We start from the raw sequence: 21,079 nt of genomic DNA, 5'->3' as shown, positions 1-21,079 counted from the left end.
TGCAAATCAGTATTCATGCTAGCAGACAAATAAGTATTAGGGTTCCAAATCGTATTCATGAATACTTAGTGAAGCTTGAATTATGAAGATTCTATTTCCATGTAGTACAAACATTTGCAGAGGTAGTATATAAGAAAGTGGACTAATGGCTGTTTTATGATGCAAATTCTATTTGAATTATTATAAGTACAGTCTATTTTGTAACACTGGTCTTTCAGGATGTGCAAAACCAGTTCAAGTTATCTAACGTTCAAATCAAGTGCTGAGGTTAAAATTAGTTGCAAAACAAACTTTCATTTATATGAAATGCCATGTGATGGTTGTCTGCAGGAGCGGACACTGTATAGGCCATCTTAGTGTCCCAATATTAAACACTTTAAAGTACAGTTGACATTGCCTGTGCACACAAAGAACTATTCTTGCAGCCTATGTCCTGCTTCCATTTTTACATTTATCCATTCAGCTCAGTCTACCACAATAGCACACATGCTGCTCATGTTTTTGAAAGGCCAGCTGATGACTCATAAAGACCAATTCCAAGGAGTGCAGTTGTATGCCAGAGTTCTAAAATGCTTTCAAGTGACTTGCTCGTGCAGCCTGCAGATCATTCTCACCCTCCTGGTCACCGTCGATCCCAATCTTATAATTGCTGTTCTTCCCAAGTTTCTGGTAGTTAATTTTCCATTGGTTCTGCGTGGGGACCCCTTGGCCCCCCCTTCTCCAGTTCACACATTAATAAGAACCATTTGCCCCAAATGATTGCAGGGGAACACACTACTGGCCTTACTTCAGCCAGGATACGTTCCCTGCAGCCACCAGCACCAGTGCAATGTGGGGCCTGCTGCCAGTGCACGCGGTTCATCTTAAGCTGTGTACAGCTCATAACAGTACCTGAGGAGCAGGCTCCTCTTGCCATCACCTCATGATCTCATTCCTGCAGCATTCGTTATGTCTTAGCACTTTCACCCAGCAGATTTACCTTGCTCTGGCGGCTGCTTTACTCGACTGTGGAGAATATGCGCTTGGTTACTTTCACATAGAATGGCCAGTCCTCTTTTTAAAAACGCAATGCATGATAGCTGGGACACCCTGTATATATGTTATATATGTTGTATGTTCATGTTAAATCATATCCTCAGCAACATCCTTGTGCTTCCTTTGATAACAAGCCTTTCTGCATGTGCTTGAGGCATAGTACTTGCACTTCAGTTGATCCAATGCAGAAGGTCACTGGGTGTGTAGGCTACACTGCTAAGCATAGTGAATTTCCCCATACCAAGACAACAGAGATGATGAAACATTGCTAGTGTCGTCGAGTGCAGACTACTGCAAACATGTTTGTCGTTATAGAAATATACAAAACAGAAAATACAACTTAGTGGACATCGTGAATACATTTCTGCCTTGTTCAAACATGAATTGGACAAAAAGCAGATGCAAATTTAAGAGCTTATATATGTCTGACAGTAAGTGACGAATGACAATACTGGTGACAGCAGCAGTGCAAATTTTAAATCTTCCTCTCTACTGCTGTGAAACTTAGATACAGACATGCAATGCAAGGCCTGAACAAGCACACATATATTGCGCAACTTGAGGCTACATGTCTAGGTTGTAAAATAAAGATTCTACATACAGTCGAATCTCTATAATTCTAACTCGAAGGGGTCAGAAAATTTGTTCGAATTAAAAGAAAGACTTATTCTTGAAGTATTTGTGCATCATAGCACGATGCACGAACGGTAAGAGTCGTGAAATATTGCGGCGCGCAAGCACACAGCGAGTGAGGAAAACGAAACTGCCCATGCCGCCCAATGCTCACTTTCCGATAACGGCAGAAAACAAAACTTCGAAGAGCGGGCTAAGCTGGCGCCAAGCCAGCGGGGCTGCCGGCGCCGGCGCCGGTGCCAGTGCGGAGAATGTTGAAAATGATGGAGTTGAGAGGGAAAGCGAGGGGAGCATAGTTGCAAGGAAAGACGGGAGAGAAGCGAATTGGCTTTCCCACCAGCTTGCTGGATGCCACTAATTACCTCTGCCACCTAGTGCCACTGAAGCAGCAGAGTTGCCGAGGCTAGGACTGGGCCTCCGCTGCTGCTTCCCTCTGCGTGCTCGCGTGTTTTTTCCTTCGTCTGCTGACAGGTCGCCACTGTGTTTACCTTCTTCGTCCTGCGTTCTTAACACGAGTCATGTCTTATCAAGATGACGAAGTTGTTGCCACTGATTATAATCATACTGGTGTGCTCCCTTCTGTTGCGGCATTGCTGCATTCAAAAGACAAGGAGAATGAGGTACTGGGTGTCACCTTCGCGTCCTTGTATTCAGCATCTGTCTTGTCATACAGAATCGGATGTGGCGCACTGTCTCCAACAACCTTTCTATAGAGGTGTCTCGGTTTAGATGTGTCATTGTTAAATAGAAAGAAAGAAAAATGTGCAAACAAGACCAACCAAGCCAACTAAAACAAGCACACGCGAGTGCTGATGCGAGCAGACGATAGTGCGAAACAAGCGGTCTGGCTGAACCAGACGCGAGTACGAATGGAGCGGGTGGGCGGGTCCGTACGATAGCAGCTTCCTGCGTGTACATCACTGTAGGGGGCCATTCTTATTGGTCTCCTCCACTCATGGCTCGCCTGCCGCCACGGCGAGCCACGAAAAATTGGCTCAGGATTGATCCCTCCTACAGAGCGCATTTTGCAGCTAGTGTAACTGGGGCATTACGGCGTGAGACGCAGAAACAGCGACCTTGCCATTTGAGAGAGGGTGAAATTTCCGCCATGGTTCTTCTTCTTCCTCTTCTATTTTTTTTTCTTCTTTTTCTTACCCCCCGCACGTCACTGAGGGGTCTCTCGTAAGCCTTCTTCTATGGCACAGTCAGAGCAATGCTGGCCGGAGGCGCCACCATGTGATTTGGCGCGCTGCTGTTAGCACTGTCAATTATAGGAGCGAGGTATGTTCAAATTAAATGTCGCAAATGCTTGCCCGTTCGAATTACTGGGCGTTTTCTCCCATTAGAATACACACAACTTTGATGGGACCACGGCGTTAGTTCGAATAAACCGGATGTTCAAATTAAGCGTGTTAGAATTAATGAGATTCGACTGTATGATTATACTACTAATACCGTTTGGCCATGAGTTCTCTTCCGCCACCAGGATAATTTTCATGCAATAACTACTCAGTAATTAGAGGAGATTCACTAAACAGGTTATTAATTTTTTACTTATGGGCGTGATTTCAATTGGTAAAGCTGTTACTGTAGATTAATACATCCTGTTTAGTTGTTTTCAGCATGCCATGTCCTGAGTAATTATTTTTCCCACACTTTGCTCATAGCATGCAAAATATCAAACTGCATGATTATATGCCCAAGTGAAACCCTTGTGGCTTCAAAAGTGATTTGAAGGAAGTAACCCTACTCATTGCCTGACTCAGCAATGGTTCTCAGCCTAGCGCTGAATGAAAAAAAAACAGCTCATTACTTACATTCGTCTCTAAAGCGTGGCTCTGTATTTGGGCCTAATGACGCAAACATATGGATAAACTCAGCTTGCATTGAGTGGTCATCTCTGTGCAGAGGGTCTTCAAGAAAAGTCTGCAGCTGCATGAATGCTTTATCAAGCAACTATGATGAGGAAAGAGAAAGAAAAGCAAGAAAGCGACACGAGAGATACAAATTGTGAACTTTGAACACAAATTTATCAAACTGCCACAGGTAATTTTTTTTTAATTTGTTCAAAGTAATAAAAAAATAATAAAACAGCCCGTAGTTTTTATTTTATCCCCTACCAGAAAGATTGCTGCTCCTGCCACTTTTCACACAAAATTATTCATTATTAAATAGTAAGTGACTAAAGCACTCGACAACGAATTTTGAACAGTTAACATGTTCAACGTGGCAAATATTTTTCGAGTACCACTTCCTGTGCATGATGACCCACAGGGGGTCACTTGTCATATTCCTTTGGGGCATTGTGACCCACCCATTGGTGAGTGACTAGGAAGTTATGATCCTTTGAAACTTACTCAAGCTTCATCAAATCAGATGGAACATGACTTGTTTATCTCGTTTGATTTTTAGGAAGCACTTCTTTTGCGCACTGCAGGGAAGCCCTGCACTGCCGCAGTGGAGGAATAACTGCAAGGGCCTATTCACGACTGTGAATGTGTTATTAAATAAAGTTATTCAGAATTACAGAATATATATATGTACATTTCAACCTCGCAACAACGAAATCAGCGGGGAACGCGAACAAATACGGTTTCGCAAGAATCTCATTGTTGCAAAATGAGACAGTACAGATAGGTAATGCATCACAGAAAGAAATTTTACTGTCAAAATTCCGTTAGCCTACTTTGGCAAGCTTGCTTGAGGATACAGAACCGCATTTCCGACAGTACAAAGTGCACTGTATGCGTTGATCACTTTTGCAAAATTTTGCTAACTTGGCATTGAACGGAGAGCAACAAGGCTCCATGCATGCAGCAGCATTTCACCAGAGCACGCTGTCGCCCTAAGGTGCCGATGCGTCCGATGCCAAGCACGAAAGTGATCGTATCTCGTATACCCGAACGCAATTGATTAAGATTACGGCCCCTTTGCGTAAATCTACATCCAGCGCCAAATCCGCATGCGATGCCTGTCAGGTGGCACCAAAGCCAGTGTTCTTGAAGCAAGGGATGTGTATTCCCAGATGATCGCTCAATCACGGCCCGATGCGTGGCACTCCATGCTGCGACCGCCATCTCAAGCACCATAAACAATTCCACGTCGGTGGGACATGGACTTTTTTTTTGCAGCATTTTTTTTTTTCACCAAGGCGCACATTATGCACTGCACTAGGTGTGCAAAAGCCGTCATCACCTGTCGGTAGCAACATGTGTGCGACTTCAAATGGGTGATCAACAAACAAGATGGCAGCCATGACGTGTTTCCAGCGCACACGATTGCTCCCAGCACTTGGTTGTTCTTGCAAACAAAAACAGCAGCACCCATGCAAGTGCAATGTGGTGCTATTTTATGCAATTCTAGTGTAAAGCAATCACATTTGAGCACATTTTAGAGCCTGTAACCTTGCGTGAGTAGGTAATATGCAGAGGTTACATTCCAGCAAATTTCGTTGATGCGGGGTTGTAGTACAGAGACATTTCGTCATCGAGAGGTGTGAAATACATTGAATCCTATGGGTATTCACTGGGCTGGGGATATGAAAATATTTTGTTGTCGCAAGGATTTCATTGTCACGGGATTTCATTATCGCAGGTTTCGACTGTACTATATAATTTTACTAATCATCATACATATAGCAACAATGCCCTTTTTATACTTGCTTTTCCAAATATTTTTTCTCAGCGCACTGTACATATGTTCACAATACACCAAAATACCCACGTTCATACTTACGCTAAGCTTGCCCTTTTACCTTCAAGGGTTATCAAGGGTTTTACCTTCCAATTCCAAGTTTATCAGTTACTACATCAACATGTTAAGAGAGAATAAAGAACAGGAAGATCAGAAGCATAACATACATCTTTTTGACTGCTTGTTGCCAAAATCATTCCGAATGGTCTCACTGTTCCTATGCGCACAGAACTGCAATGCAAAAAACAATGTATGAAAACAAACTGCATCAACATAAATAGCTGGTGAACTTACATTTCAGGGTCACTTGCAAGAGTCACAAGTGCCGGAGTCACATGACTTTTCAGCAATGGATCGGACACAATCCCAACTAGAAGCTCAAAAAGGCGGCCTGCATTGCTTCGGACAAGTGCAGTGTTATGGACCACTCCTTCCCAAAGCACCGACAACAGAACTTCATGGTAATTTTTGTTCATGCTGGCAAATAAATCAAAAGGAAAAAGGCACATCATGCTCTCAGAACATTGCCAGCTTACAGGTGCACAAGTTAGGTCCTATAAAAGCTGATCAAGCAAGTCAACCAAAATCTTTGATATTTGTAGCTGTATTGTGTTTGAAACATGCATTTTAGTCATTGATATCACATAAAAATTTTATACTCACTAGTGCTAGAGACAGTATTTTATATTAGGTCCTTTGGTGGCTAGTGCACTGAACCTGCACGCATTGCGTGGTGACTGAGTGCTTACTTCTTGTAAAAGAGACTTTGGGTTCTAAATTGGTTACTCCTTGTTGCCTACCAGTAAAAGTGGGCACAAATGTTTCCTGGTTCAAAATTTGGCTGTCTTCATAAATCAAATGCATGAGGAAGAGCCTGCATGCTTAAAACTCTTGCCCCCCTAGAAAAAAACAAAAACAATTCCAGGCTTTTATGTGCCAAACTAGGCATACCGTAGTGGCATTAGGGTCATAAAAGTCAAAGGCATATTGTTTGTATTTTGAAAAGTATCAGTCAAATAATTTATGATCATGTGAACCAATTACAGATTTTCTTACTGCATCTGTCTCCGATCTATCTTTATACAACAGTAAAATCAAATTAAAAGATATCTGAGGTATGGTTGTTATATCTCAGACATCATTAGAGGGACCATTTTAGGTACTAATTAGATGCATGTATTCTTGACATAAAATTCTGTCCCATACCCTGTGGCCGCAAATTGAATCAGGTCAGAATAGCTTATGAATTTTGGTATGAAACAACACCCTTTCCATTACACACTCATCCTAAGTTCTAACAAATATATTTTTGTAGCAAAAGAATTGAAAAAAGTCATACCTAAGCTCAATGAAGATGCTCTCCACACTTGACAAAGGAAGTTCACAAAGTGACACTATAAACAGAAGATTCTTCAAAAAGGCCACCAGCTCCTTGCAATCAGCCTCCTGAAGAAACACAACCAAGGCTGTATCAAAATGCATAGATAGCAACAAGATTATCTTTTGAAGCTAACCCTACAGACTTGAAAACAAGACTGCTTCGCAACAAAGAGAAAAGCTCAGACATATCTCGGCACAAGGCTTTGGCAGCAAGATACTGTTCCTATCTTATTCCTCTGCACTTGAAAGGAAGATTACTTTGCAAAAGACATGAAACGACTTCAGGATCTCTGCGCATCAACTACAATTCCATGCAAGACTTTTATACATGCAATGAACTTGCATGATGTGAAAACATTTTTGGATGGAAGTGTAATTATAGGTCACTCCAGTCAGCATACTACAAATAAACAGAAGCAAAACATACACAAGAAAAAGCTGCCAGGATGCCAGATGCATATACAGGTCCCACAGCACTTGTCAACATATTCTTTGCTTCTTGAGTGAAGGCCTCTAAACAAGAAACAGGAGCAAATGTACCAACAGCTTCATAAAGACAACAAATACAATTAAGAAATATCACACTACATGTATAAACACAGCAATATAACTTTTTCTGAAAACCTAGAAATTAAGTTTAAAGTGACACTAAAAGCAAATACTAAGTTGATGTGGACTGTTTAAATACCATTCTAGAAAACTCGCAACGCTTGTTTCACACCAAGAAAAGACTTAGTTTACGAGAAAATTGTACCTGAAGGGTCCGAATACTTTTTTCAAAATTCGAATCTCCCAACACCCAACCAGGGAAGTGGTGACGTTGCATACGGCGTCAACCCTTTGTTGCCGCCGGTGAGTTCGTTGGTGTTACTGCCCGACAGATGGCGCTACCGAGCCAAGACGCTACCGAGCCAAGACGCTACCGAGCCAAGACGCTACCGAGCCAAGACAGAGTGGTGGATTTGCTGCTACAACTGCTATTTGGTCAAGTGGTGCAAGACCATTCGGGCATCCTGCGACATCACATGGAAGTTGAATTATCTGCTACTTGCAGTTTGTACGAGTTCCACGATCCAGCAAAACCAGCGCAGCACTACGCGATAACAAAACTAGTGAAACGCGAAAGCGTGGGCGGCATGAAGCCAAGCAAAAATGAAACTTTCCACCACCCGCGTCATTGTCAAGGGTAATTTCAATGAGTTCTTTTTTCTAAAACATCACATAGAATTGGACAAGTAGCATTTTATTTCGTCTTATAATACAATACAAGGATGTCTTTTGCAACGAATGGTTGACTACTAGTGACAGAATTTATATGAGGAGTGCTTTCAACATCGGGCAAATGTTTGAATGTCCCAGGGGAGTCTATTCATGTCCTACGTTTACCTCAATTTCTCTATTATTAAGGCTCTGTTTACGATAATACTGACACCTTAGAGATTCTTGAGCACTAATCTGTCACTTTAGTTTGACTTAATATTTGCCTTTAGTATCCCTTTAATGCGTCTTAACTGCAGTCTCGGAAAAATGGGGGGGTGGTGGCTACTTTAAGGCTTCTTTTTACATTTGGAGAAAAAGCCTTGTCCGTGCATTTATTTTCACTCGGCCACGCACATTGGAAAGAAATGCGTGGCTGCAGCCCCATGCAGCACTGGATTAGTGAAAAATTAAGTACTCTGTACCGAACCCTGATACTAATCATACACTCAGTGATCAACAGCAAAATAAAAGACCAAGCAGAAAATGAGCAGAATGGTGCATGGACATTTTTATTTTATTTTATTTATTTTGTGATACTGTCAATTCTATCAGGGATTTTTAAAGGAGTGGGTTAGAAGGGTCTGTAGGCATTGTAGTACAGGCATTTATATAAGAATACGAAAGGGTACTTAGTAAGTGTAAAGGATTAATGGACTTATGTTAACAGCAATGAGTATGGCGAAAACATAACACACAATACACTTATTTCAATTACATATGATGTTTTGCAGAAAGAGAAAGAAAGGAAGAAAAGAAGGACAAGCATATGAGATATATAACTGACAGCATCATCCATAATTTCACATCATAGATTTCCAAAAACACTTGGTAATTAAAACAATGATAAACACAATGATGATAACATCAATTAGTCGTTGCTGACAGTACTGTTTGGCCAGCAAGTTCAACAAATTTGTCAACAGTGGGCTGTGCGACTACTGTCTGGGCTAAAGCATTCCAGTCATGACCAGCTCGTGGGAAAAATGAAAAACTAAATGTATTGTTAGCGCAAGAATATTCTTAGAGTGTAAGGTGATGCTTATGACGGGTTTCTCTGGATGTGTTATAGGAAATATAGGTGTTAGAATCCACATGAACCTTATTATGCAGGATGAGATACAAAAATTTGAGTCGTTATAGCATTGCATGACTGCTTAGTGTATGAAGGTCAATCTCGGATAGCATCTGAGTAGGCGAGTCGGTGCACCTACATCTGTTACAGATAAAATGCGCAGCTTTTTGCTGGACAGCCTCAAGAGTAGCTATTTGATTTTGGACAAAGGGGAACCACGCCACGTTCATATATTCTAAGACAGGACGTATGACTTTCATATAGGCCAAGAACTTGGCTTCCTTCGTAGAGTATCGCAGGGCCCGGTTTAAGAACATAAGCTTTCGCATCGCTTTGCTAGCTATGTGCTCTACATGAGCCGACCATCCTAAGTCTGATGATATGATAACGGCCAAGTACTTATACTGAGTGACAGTGTTAAGTATAGTATTATCACAGCTGCATGTAAAAGTAAGTTGGATTTCTTTTTTGTTACTGACATTGAAACTGTTTTATCAAAGTTGATGGCCATTTGCCAGTTTTCACAACATTGGGCTATCCCCTGAAACGACACGAAAGGGGACACGGCCAGGCCCTGTCCCCTTGCGACTGCGTTTACCCTAATACCGTACTCGCGAAACGCTATTGTATTAGTAATCTTCCGGTGTAAAGTGACGACCACAATCGCGCAAATCCTGGTGCCGATCGAATAGCGGCAGTCCGATGCGCTGCAGCCAGTCCACTCATCTATTGGCTTGCAGAGGGACACAATGTCGCAGCTTGACATATTGCCACTTGCTACGTTTGCAGTCCACAACTCAACAAAGTCGAATCATAGCGCTCGCGAAAAGACAGACCGACACTGACGGCGGAGCTCTTCTCAAAGACGGAGCATGTTGTAACACAAGCAGACGACACTTGCTGTGTGCCAGAAGTGCTTAAAAATTGTTCTTGCGCATTCTCTTTATGTTACTTTCTTTTTATAAAAACAAATTAACTAACATTCCAACTATAACAATATAACATTCCAACTATTACAAACATCATTTGTTTACCATAAGTTTGGAAAAATTATCGATCACGCGCCCTGGTCAGCCAATCGAATAGCTTGCCCCACTGACGTCATATAGGTGATTTCCACCATATGGGTAGGGGAGACTTAAAATTCCGCCGAGCAGTGTGCTGCGATCGGCAGCAATGTGCATTTTTAAAACCTTATAATAAATTACACGCTTTAAGCGGAGCACTTGGATGTGTCAATTAATGATCAGAAGGACCTACTGTAACGACTCAGTACGTTTGTAGAAAATCGTCAAAATCGTTTCAGGGCCCCTTTGAGGGTCATGCTCGTGGTCGCGTCCGTCCTTGTGCTTGAATCGTGCTAACTGTGGCCTCTGCTCCGCACAACGGCGCAACCTCTTCCCCTCCTAGGGAGGGGAGGAGGCGCCGGTGGGGAGCACAGCTGTGCATAGCAACCATGACGTCACACAGTAGCGGTAGAACCAGTAGAACGAGCGCGTGCGCGTCGGCGGTGGCAGCTGCACCACAGAACACCTATACAAATTTAGAGAAGGGAAACTGTAACTTCCACAGTGCAACGGAAATAAGCATAGAGTCTGAAACTCTATGGAAATAAGAGTAGCGGTGGCGTTGCGAACTAAAGTATACGACCTATAGCAATGCCTCCTTTACTAGATGCCCGCCGCGTTGCTCGCTTTCCCATTGTAGCGGCGGTTCCCTTAGTTCACCATAAATTCCGTGAGGCGGCGCCATAGAGTTTCTCACTATAACACCTAGAGGGAAATCTGGCGCCACCGTCTATGGGAGCTTCTTAAGGGGGCACCGTGCCGTCATGGGAATGACGGTATATGTGTCTGCGAGGCTCGTGTTGGCTGGTGTTGTACGAGGCTTCGTCTAAAACGTGGATATGGCTACACAAATTACGCATTCTCAAAGTAAAATCTCCATAAAATGTATCCATTCACGCATATTACATCTTTACTCACCTACAATGCATGACGAAGCGAACAAAAGCAAGAACAGACGACAAACTGTTTCAAAGCGATCGCGAACCTTGTTGTCTGTCCTCCAACTTTAGTGACCCGCTGATACTTTTTACGTAACGTATAGTCGTACATGCAATAACAAATTCTCATAACAAATTCTCAAATAAAACATGTTTTTGCGTAATAATAAAACCAAAACAGCTTTTTACATGCTGTTTTAGTAGAAAATGAATCATTGCGACAGACGGAACAGTGCTTGTCCTGTCTCTCCGAGAATGATGCCAATCCGAAGTCGCAACATACTGGCATTTCCATGCATACCACAGTGCAGCAGCGCCAAATTTCCCTCAAAGTAATGTAGTGAGAAACTCTATAGGCGGCGCTCGTTGCCTTTTCAACTTCCGGCGGATGTGGCAGCGGCAGCTGAATGCATAGAGTTTCCTACAAAAATGGCTGAATGCATCTGCCGGCGTGTTATCGCGGGCGTCCGAGACGGTGACAGATATTGTAATCTCAGAGGCCGCAGCACATGACCTAAGCTGCAGGCATTCGCCATGAGAGGCGCTTGTTGCCTTTTCGCGGAGGAAAGAAAAGGGAGAGGGTCCAGAACCGAGATTACCGGACAACGCGGCAGGCATCTAGCAAAGGAGGCATTGCCTAGAGATGGCGCTGGCACTATTATCATCATCATTACGTAGTGAGCAATATGGCTGCTACAGTAGCGGCTGGTGGGGTTGGTTGTGCTGCTCGCTCGCTGAGTTTGGGTGTTTTGCTACCGCTTTCAGAGCGGTGTTCGTGTGTACGATACTCTAAAATGACTATCCATACCTTTATTATATTGCCAGGTGACCGAGAGGCCTCAACTGGCAAAAAAACACGTCAGACAAGTAAGCTTACATTGTTTATTGTCAATCGTGAATGAAGCAGTACATGCCCACAATTTTCATACAGGTCAGGTGGAGCTAATGCTGTCAGTTACTGAGTTTACAACATACAGAAACACAGACAGTAGTCTATTTAACGGAATTGAAAGCTGAATTCGAGCAAGATTTTCTCATCGAGTTTGGCGTGCCGCTAAATCAAGGACAACGACATTGTGCTCGCCTACACTAGTACTTGTGTTGCATACAGTGCTGTTTCACGTGTTCCATACTATATGTATGCTGTCTGCCTTCGACAATTTCAGCTAGATTAAAAAAGAAACATAAGAAGTGCTCAGCAAACATGTACTGTAAGCTCGAGCTGCAAGCTGGCATTGTTTTCACAACACATTGGCAATAGGCGCGAAGTCTAGAGGAAAAAAAACGTTATGCTAACTTTTAGATCACATATTGTGTGTTCTTGATATTTCTACTGCACATTTAGTGTTCAGCTGCAGCAGTAAAGGCTTTGTCACAAGTGTAGTACTCGTAGGAAGGCGAGGAATGTTATGGAGACGACAGTGCTTACAAGGACCTCTGCCAATATTGTGTGTAAACAAGGACACTAAATAAACATATATGTATGCCCAATTTATGCTCACTGATCCTTGTAAAATGCAATTTACGGTTTCATGTTGAGAAAACATCTCAGGTTGCGTGTTCAAACAATGCAAAAAGGTTACAAGGAGATGAACACGTCAGTTGAGTAACAGAGGTGGGCAAGGGAGCCTAAGCCTGTAGCCAACGTTTCAAAAATCAAACATATTTGTGAGGTCAGCGACGAAGATAAGTTCCCACGCTGAGGCTTCCCTTGCTCATCCACTGTTGATTGGCTGAACGTTAAGCCAAACTTCGAGTATATTTCAAAAACTTTTTTGTGAACACATGTCCTCAGGTATGTCATCTGCTGTTTGAAGAGAAAGAAAAAATTTATTTTACTGGTTCGTCATGTTTGAGAAGTGTGGAGTAGGCCAGTTGTGTGAAGTTGCCTGTTCTAGCCATTTCTTACGGTGCAGGGCTAGCCTAGTTACTGATTTTTTGCAAATGAAAAAATGTAATACCCAGATCTAATTATAACCCTATCACTTACCATCTTAACAATGCTCCCTTATATTTCATCATGTCCTATAAATATATTGGTGTACAGATTACAAATAAATTAAATTGGACCAATATAGAGTATGTCATTAACAATGCAATTCACCTGCTCGGGTTACAGTGCAACTTTTCCAAAGCGCTGTCTACTTTAATAAAATTACACCTTTACAAGACGCTAATACGCTCAAAACTTGAATATGCATCTGCAATATGGGATCCCAGTCGCGTTAGTCTTACTACTTCACTTGAACTAGTACAAAATAACTCTGCTCGTATCATTCTTTCTAATTATAACTGTACCGCGAGTATGACCTTAATGAAGCTAACGAGCACTTATTCCCCTAGCTAGTCACCATGTTTCGCTATTTCATAAAATTTTCCATCATACCACACTTCACGATGACTTCATGCCATGCCCACAAGTACATTTCAAACTGCATCGATCACCGCCGTAACGCAGGGATTGATTCTTGCTACATGAAGTCTTTCTTTCAATCTTTCATCCCCCGTACATCTCAGGAATGGAACCACCTTGTCTCAAGTATCGTAGCCATCCCCGATAACAAACTTTTTTGCAATACATTAGCTGAGATTGTATAATCAGGAGAATCATTGTATTACCAAAACTCACTGCTCTTGTTTGTTTGTTTTACTCTACTGCTTTGTAACCACTCCCCTCTTTAATGGCATACAGCCCTGAGCGTACTTTAAATAAAAAATAGAATAATAAAGTGAAGAGTGACTGCCAGAGTTTCAGTGAACATGAAGCATCATTTCCTCAAAATTGCACTGAGCGGTTTTGAAGGCTTTAAAATTCTTTGCAGTTTCATGTAACAAATTAATGCTATGAAGGAGCATGTGATACGTGTTGGTGATGCCTGTCAATCTGATTTTCAAATAGCAAATGACAGAATTCGTGCATTACCAAGTAGGAGCTTGCTACACAACGAGAAAAGAAACAAGTTGGGACTCCACTCGTTACTTCTCCGATTGTCATAAAATGGCCTTAAAATCAAGCAAGCTTGTATGTCAAATTTTATCATTCCCGCTCGGTACGATACAAAACTGTAGACTTGCTTTCCTGATAAGGCTCACAGCCCTCTCTCTATCTGGTAAACTTGCAAACATTTCATGGTGAGGCACGTAGTTCAAAAGAACCTGTTGTTGTTATGGTGTCCGTTGAGCTCCTTATGGCTTGGCGTGGGCAGCTTGCAAACCAATAATCTCTCTTTTGTCCTTCTTCCTGAAAAGAGAAATCATGAAGCCATGACAAACATGCAAGCAAAGAATGGTGAAACAAAAGTTTGTCCAATAAATGAACAAATCACAGTTCTAGTTGAAGTGTTCAGCAACATACCTTGCGAGGATTCTGCCTTTGTGGTGACACATTCACTGGTGACTTGTACGTCCAGAGACAATAGAGTCCAAAGTGATGATCAAATATGAGCAGCATCTTGGAGGCTGGAGGCAAAAGAAAAAAGCCTCAGTTACTATGGTGGAAGCGTGAGTGACTTTGCGATTCATGTATGACTAAGAACAGTGGAGAAAATGCTCCATGACAGAAAACACACACAACACTGTTTTGAGTGTGCATTTCTTTCAATGGTGTCCTTGTGCGGGCTGTGCTTTGTGAAGCCTCGATTAAATTTTTTGCCAGCTACTACGTAATAAACACAGTAGTAATTTCATTATGTATCAAATAATATTAATCCAACTGTATCACCGAAAGTACACTTGCACTAATTTGCTGCGAACATATCGCAGTGTATCATTCATGCAGACACAGCCAAAACTATTTATTTTTATATTGTACTCCGTGCTGGGAATTTTAGCAACGTGGCAAAATAACAAGAGCCTTGTTTGAATTGCCTTTGAACAGCAATAACTTTATTATGATTTTCCACTTTGAAAAAAAAAAATATGACTACAGCAATCTGTTTTACCCGCCTTGCACCTGAAGAAATTGAAAGTTGAAAATGCAAAGCAGTGTTTTTTGACTCACCGGTGCACACACCCAGAAGCTGGAAGGTTAATACGCTTTCTTGGGTAGTTTCCAGACAGACTGTGCTTGGTTCCAACGATGAGTTTTTACGCTAGCTAGCACATTTTTTTGAAGCAGCCCGTCATTTTGCGGCAGACCACTGACGACGGAAGCCGTGTATGTACCTATTACGCCAGTGAAATGCCGCAGCTGATAAAATTCACTATCTTTCAACACGATCGTCTGGTAGCAGCTATCGAATGTCGGATGCATAAACTGGCTGAGATGTTATTGTTGGCTAATTAAGACGAACCTGCGTGATGCTGCACAAAGGCAACGACCACCCCGTCTACAAATATAACCGCTGTACAATTTGAATCGATAAACGGCACGGACTGCAATCAATACCAGTAGGCTGCTGCTTATCACACGTCAGTGAGGTCTCAAAACTTTTATTCAAGTAATAAAGCACAGGCTTTAATAACGTAAGTTTAATAAAAACAATTGTCTGTTTATATTGCAGAAAGTTGCATGTTTGCACGTTGCATGTTGCATGTTTGACAGTTATTATGTGTGTATTTATAGATCAAATATTGAGCCGCGTTGAGTGCCCCTAGCCGAAAAAATACAAAGTATGCGACCAAATTACAGTAGCTCCACTTACGCACTTATGCTGGAACGCGCCGCGGTTTATTTTTTGCCCTCTGTGGCGATTGCTAGAACTTGAGAGTGTGCGGGGCCTGGCTGCACCGCCGCTCCTTCGCTAGACGTCTCGTTGCAGTCGAGTGAGTGAGACGCATGGCTCCGAGGCGGCCCAGTGATTCCGCGCCAAGCGGTTCGGGGAAGCGGCAGCGGATGTTGGATTCCCTCAACACCAAACACCAGAAGAACAAGGTGCGAATGCGCATGTGACGACTGAACATGTCACCAGATGCGAAAGCAAGGGAGGCACAACAAAAACGCCAACAGCGACTGATTAGATCGCCGGGTACCAAAGGCAGGGAATCAGAACGAAAGCAGCAGTAGCGACAGGCGATATCGCCGAACACCAAAGCGAATGAATTGGAGCACAGACGGCAGCAGCATCTGGCTTTCGCCAAGCCCACTTTAGAATTTTCAAAGTGTCTTCGGTAATTTTTGTATCAACCGATGCACGTTGCAAACTAATGGGGCTCGGCCGGGACTGCAGAAAAATTCGTATCATCCGGAAATTTGTATTAGCCGTGATCGTATCATCGAGATTACACTGTAATTGCTTTGGCGAAATCGTGTAGGATCTCAACAAGTTGGGTAACTGTAAACAGACCAGTCCTGAAGCCATGTTGGCAGGGATGGAGAACATTATTTGCCTCAATGAACTCTAATGGATTTTAAGATAATAGGTTCTAAGATTTTGCAGCATGTACATGCGAGAGAAATAGGCCTATAATTTGAATGACAAGAAATATCACCCGATTTGTAGACGGGCACTATTTTAGCAATTTTCCATTCTGCTGGAAGCCATTGTTCGGAGATTGATTTATTGTACATAAGGCATAAATATTTGCTTACAGGCTCGGCATAACGTTTCAGGGAACAGTTTGGGATTCCGTCAGGATCGCTGCACTTTTTATCATCTAAATTTAATGATAGTGAGAACATGCCTGCTTCATTTATGACTGGAGTGCCCAGTGCCTCATTTTGCTCTATATATTCTGGCCTTAAGCATACGTAATGCCATTGCTGGGGGCAAATATGGAATGGAAGAATGCGTTAAACGCTTCCGCTTGTTTCGTTTCTTCTTTCGGCGATAACAGTTTTGGATGGTTATCTTTGTGCCTGACATAACGCCAGAATTCCTGGGTGAGTCTTTGATAAAATTGCTAAGTGTTGTACTGCAAAAGCGCTGTTTTCCTACCTTTGTTGTTTCCTTTAGCAGACTGTTTAATGAATTTATTTTTTGGCAGAAGTCTGGAACTGGGCATAATTTGTTAGATTTTCTCAATTTTTCTATTCTACATTTTAAATTAATTACGTCGCGTGTTATCCATGGGTTGTGCTTATTGGTGTTCTTTTGTATTTATGGGACAAATTGCCTCAAGCAGTGCATAACATGTGCTTTGAACAGCAACCAAATTTCGTCAATGTTGGCCAAGCCTTTTGAGACTAGCTCGTTCAAGTCATAGTACTCATGGACAAGGTAAGTCATAATGGCGTCATCGTCTGCTTTGTTAAATGCGTACACGTGCTTTCTAGTGTTACGTTGGCAGATTCGGTTTGGAATAGTTAACATGCAAAAAACCATGTCATGATCCGATAGTCCTTCAAGAATATTAACTTTGTTATTTCCTTTGGAAAAAAAATCGCTTATGAAAATAAGGTCTACGATGGAGGTTGAACATGAACATGAAATGATAATGGGGAGATATTAGACGCAAGGTGCTTGTATGCATTACAGCTTGTGTTACTATGAAGAGATGGTATTGTAGCACCCACCTACACGGGAATGCTAAGGTCGGCGCTCTCAGCCGGCACCTTGGTGCTGGATGTGAAAAACAAGGAAAATAAAGATGGGTAGCACATGCTCGATGCGCAAGCATGGCATGAGCAGTTCGGTTCTAGAAGCCTTATTTGTTCTTTTGTTCTGGCGCTCCACTGCGACCCCACAGTTCTCTACAGTACCAACAGGAGACATGTATATACCATATATACTCGTATAGGGGCTGCAACCCCACTTGGAGGGCAAAATTTCTGAAAAAAATTCAAAACGTCCAGTCGGAAAGTGAAGTTAGCTCCGTTGCCACTAGATGATCCTATTTGTCTTTTCCGTCGACATCACTCAAGCCGGCGCCACTGCACCATTATTTCTTTGTGTGGCGTGTCGTCATGGCTGTGTTGACAGTGTTTCCAGTCGCATTGGTGGCATTTCACGTCTAGAGAAGGGGCCCTGTTTGGGTCAGCGCTGGTCAGGGACGGTGGGCCGGCATCTGAGGTTGTTTAGGGCAGCATTATGTCATTTGCGCCTCTCTTGCCCTCTGCTATAGTTGCAGACAGTACGAACCTTTAGTGAGCTGTCATCAACCTGATTTGTGTAAGGGCCACACCCAGCCAAGATGCTAGAAAAAAAAGTGCAGCCCTTACACGGGTACAGTAAAACCTCGTTACTTCGACCCTCGTTAATTTGAAAAATTGGATAATCCGGAGTGGTCCCGGCAGACGTAAGCATTATTTAACTAAATGAAACTCTTGTTAATTTGGGCATACTTGGCTGCATGTCCGTTAATTCAGGCAACTCTCAGAGCTTGGCGAGCACGGAGTGCCGCAAATGTGCACCACAAAAGAGCAAAAACGGCATTAGCCTCCACCAAAACAAAGCGGCAGAGTTCACATAGCCATAGTCATCGGTGGAAATCGTACGTGAATGACAGCAATGCCAGAACGCTTCGTGCACATTTATGAATTTAAAGCCTTTCTTCTTGTGTTTACCACCGCACTTGGCACCGCATTGGCTGCATGCCTTCATGACTGTGTAGTTGCCATACATTATTGCGTCGATAAAGGCCACGGCTTCCTTCGCAGCGGTTGCAGCTAACAGTAGTTTCGTTGACTCGGTGCACGCGTCGGCTGTGCGCCTTCAGAATCGCAAGGTTGCTGTGCATGAATGCGTTGACAGTGGCCACGGTTTTGTTCGCAACAGTTGCAGCATTTCACTTTTACTCAGTACGAAGCTGTCAAGGATGAAGAGCACCGTCTACATCACGATGGGCGGCTACCTGGTGACAATGGCGAAAAAATAATCGGGATGTGTGCGCAGTAGTGAAAAGCGTTTCAGATGAAGATGCACGCCGCGGCCGTGCTGTGAATGAAGTCACGAAGCCTTTGCCAACGTCAACGACGCATTGCATTTGCCACACTGACTCCACCTCGGTGCCGTGTTCTGCGCCAGCCGCGCCCCACGAGGACTGGCGGTTTGCATCCACAATTATGCACAACAGCCCGTGCTCATTGGGCTCACTCATAGACACCTTGGCAGACGCCATTTAATACTTTGTTATTGACAGTGTATCAAAATGCTTCGATTGATGGACGTGTAGATCGCAGCATAAGTAGCAGCCAAACGAAGACGCTGCCGAGGTTGATACTGTAAGCGCTGATGTTGCACCGCTCCCGACTTCAACTGAGGCTGCTGCTGCTTTGACCCTTCTACACCGCTACTGCGGCGCCATAGAAGGCACCGGCCTATTGCTTGTGGATTGTTTAGACTATGATGAGGACTCCGTGCTTAACGCAGCTCCCAATAAGAAGCAGGCTACACTGCTGCAGTACTTTCAGCCAAATAAATAAACACTTTGTGTGAAGCTTCAAGTAAGTATTTACTGCGCCACAGTTGGGGTGCGATCAAGGATTGGTGTTTGGAGCGCGTTCGGTTGCGCTGCGCGCGATTGGCCTAGGTTGCGCTGCGCGCGATTGGCCTAGGCCGCGCTGACTTTACACAGCTGATTAAGTCGGCGCAGCCTAGGCCAACGCCTCCTATAGTTAGAGGAGGCGTTGCTTAGGCTAATTGCGTGCAGTGCAATTGTCTGCATGCTCCCGGCTGATGAAGTTGGCGGGGCCTAGGCAACCGAACGCGTGCTCCGAACAACAATCCTCAATTGTGCCCTTGGTTCATTGATTGATTTGCAGAAGTTTTTGACGCATTTTTAACGTGATTTTCTATATCGAATTCTGGCTATATCAAACTATTTTGTGATCACCGCGGTGTTCGATATATCGAGGTTCGACAGTATTATTATTATTATTGAAGGACACAGACAAGGAACACATCTTTTGACGGTGCAGTGATTTATTTTTATACTTTTATGAAATAGTGACGTGCACAAGTACCGCCGCATGGCAGACAGGAATTCCATAATATTTACAACTTCACTGTCAACTACGTAATTATGAGAAGTAGATGAAACTCTGCATAATGTTAGAGTTGTCTTAGCAGCTAGTTGTCGTATAATTTGTTTTGGGGTAGTTTTTATAAAACAAGATTTACAGCCATTTGCTGTAACCATACTCCCTCCGTAGGCAGCCATGTATTTATAGCAGGCGGAAATTCTGTAATATCTACAACTTCACTGTGAACTAATTAAGACAAGTAAATGAAATTCATCGTAAGGATAGAGGCGTCTTAGCGGCCAATTTCAGTACGATTTTTTCCAGGATACCTAGATTAGATTGAGAGCTACAGAGCATTCATGAGAAACTGGAGATGAAACATTTTTTTTGTGTGTGTGTTGACGTGACGCGTAGATGGACAGACATCAACCACCACCGGAGGGTAGCTATATACAGCTTCACTGTAAAAGAGGGGGGGAATGAAGAAGTGTAGCATGCTGTGATATCTAATGAACTAGTGTAGTGATCCCGTGTCTGGGATGTGCAATTCGCATTGTTTAATTCGGCTAGCTAGCATTATTGTAAAAAGGTGCAATAAATGATTCTGTTTGTTTGCACTACTATGTGTTGTTGTTCCTTTGTTCCTAGAGCACGAGAGACCCTACATTTTGGCACCCAATATGGGGCTCTCGGAACATCAAACAACAGTTTTGTCAGTTCGAGACATCCTAAGAGAGTGAGGCCTAGCACCTGCGGAACATCGGCAAGCCTGAAGCGAGTGATTACAGAGGCCTCCTGGGTAGTATGAATTGTTTCTGTAAACAGCTTCTTCTACTTCTTTCACTCTGGCAGTCGTGGCTCTGGAAGCCGGGTGGCTGGTGGCCATAGGTGCCACTATGGACTATCTGGTATTGCAGCTTGGCACAGTCTCTGACACCATCTAGGACGGCGGGCGGGTACTGTCTGCTCAGCTACTTCGCGCATCTAGCAGGAGGACCACCTCATAGGGCTGACGTCTCATGGCAACTGCATGGTCTGTGCCCATTTTGGATGTTGTGTATGGAGCCAGTTATTGTCGAGAGCAGCAACTTGCTCAGCCTCAAGGCTTTTCGAAGCTGCCTGTCACACATAGAGAGAGCCAGCCTGTTAGACTGCGGCA

At 43.2% G+C, this 21,079-nt stretch overlaps 1 protein-coding gene across 2 annotated transcripts in view; it reads right to left on the bottom strand.

The window, feature by feature from the left end:
- Window positions 1-21,079, bottom strand: part of LOC142589684 (RAB11-binding protein RELCH homolog) — a 210,697-nt gene that overhangs the window by 52,505 nt on the left and 137,113 nt on the right. For both annotated transcript variants that reach the window (XR_012829913.1, XM_075701229.1), the window contains exons 16-20: window positions 7,169-7,254; window positions 6,701-6,807; window positions 5,656-5,838; window positions 5,529-5,592; window positions 3,486-3,624 (exon numbers count right to left, since the gene is read on the bottom strand). Coding sequence is in view for 1 of the 2 variants with exons in the window: in XM_075701229.1 (XP_075557344.1) it covers window positions 3,486-3,624; window positions 5,529-5,592; window positions 5,656-5,838; window positions 6,701-6,807; window positions 7,169-7,254 (579 nt within the window). In the remaining variant the exon portion in view is untranslated. The remainder of the gene's footprint in view (window positions 1-3,485; window positions 3,625-5,528; window positions 5,593-5,655; window positions 5,839-6,700; window positions 6,808-7,168; window positions 7,255-21,079) is intronic.

Source organism: Dermacentor variabilis, chromosome 1, assembly GCF_050947875.1.
Source record: "Dermacentor variabilis isolate Ectoservices chromosome 1, ASM5094787v1, whole genome shotgun sequence".
In the NCBI taxonomy this organism is placed as follows: Eukaryota; Metazoa; Arthropoda; class Arachnida; order Ixodida; family Ixodidae; genus Dermacentor; species Dermacentor variabilis.
The sequence above is the reverse complement of the archived record's forward strand: the minus strand, read 5'-3'. Positions and strand labels throughout refer to the sequence as shown.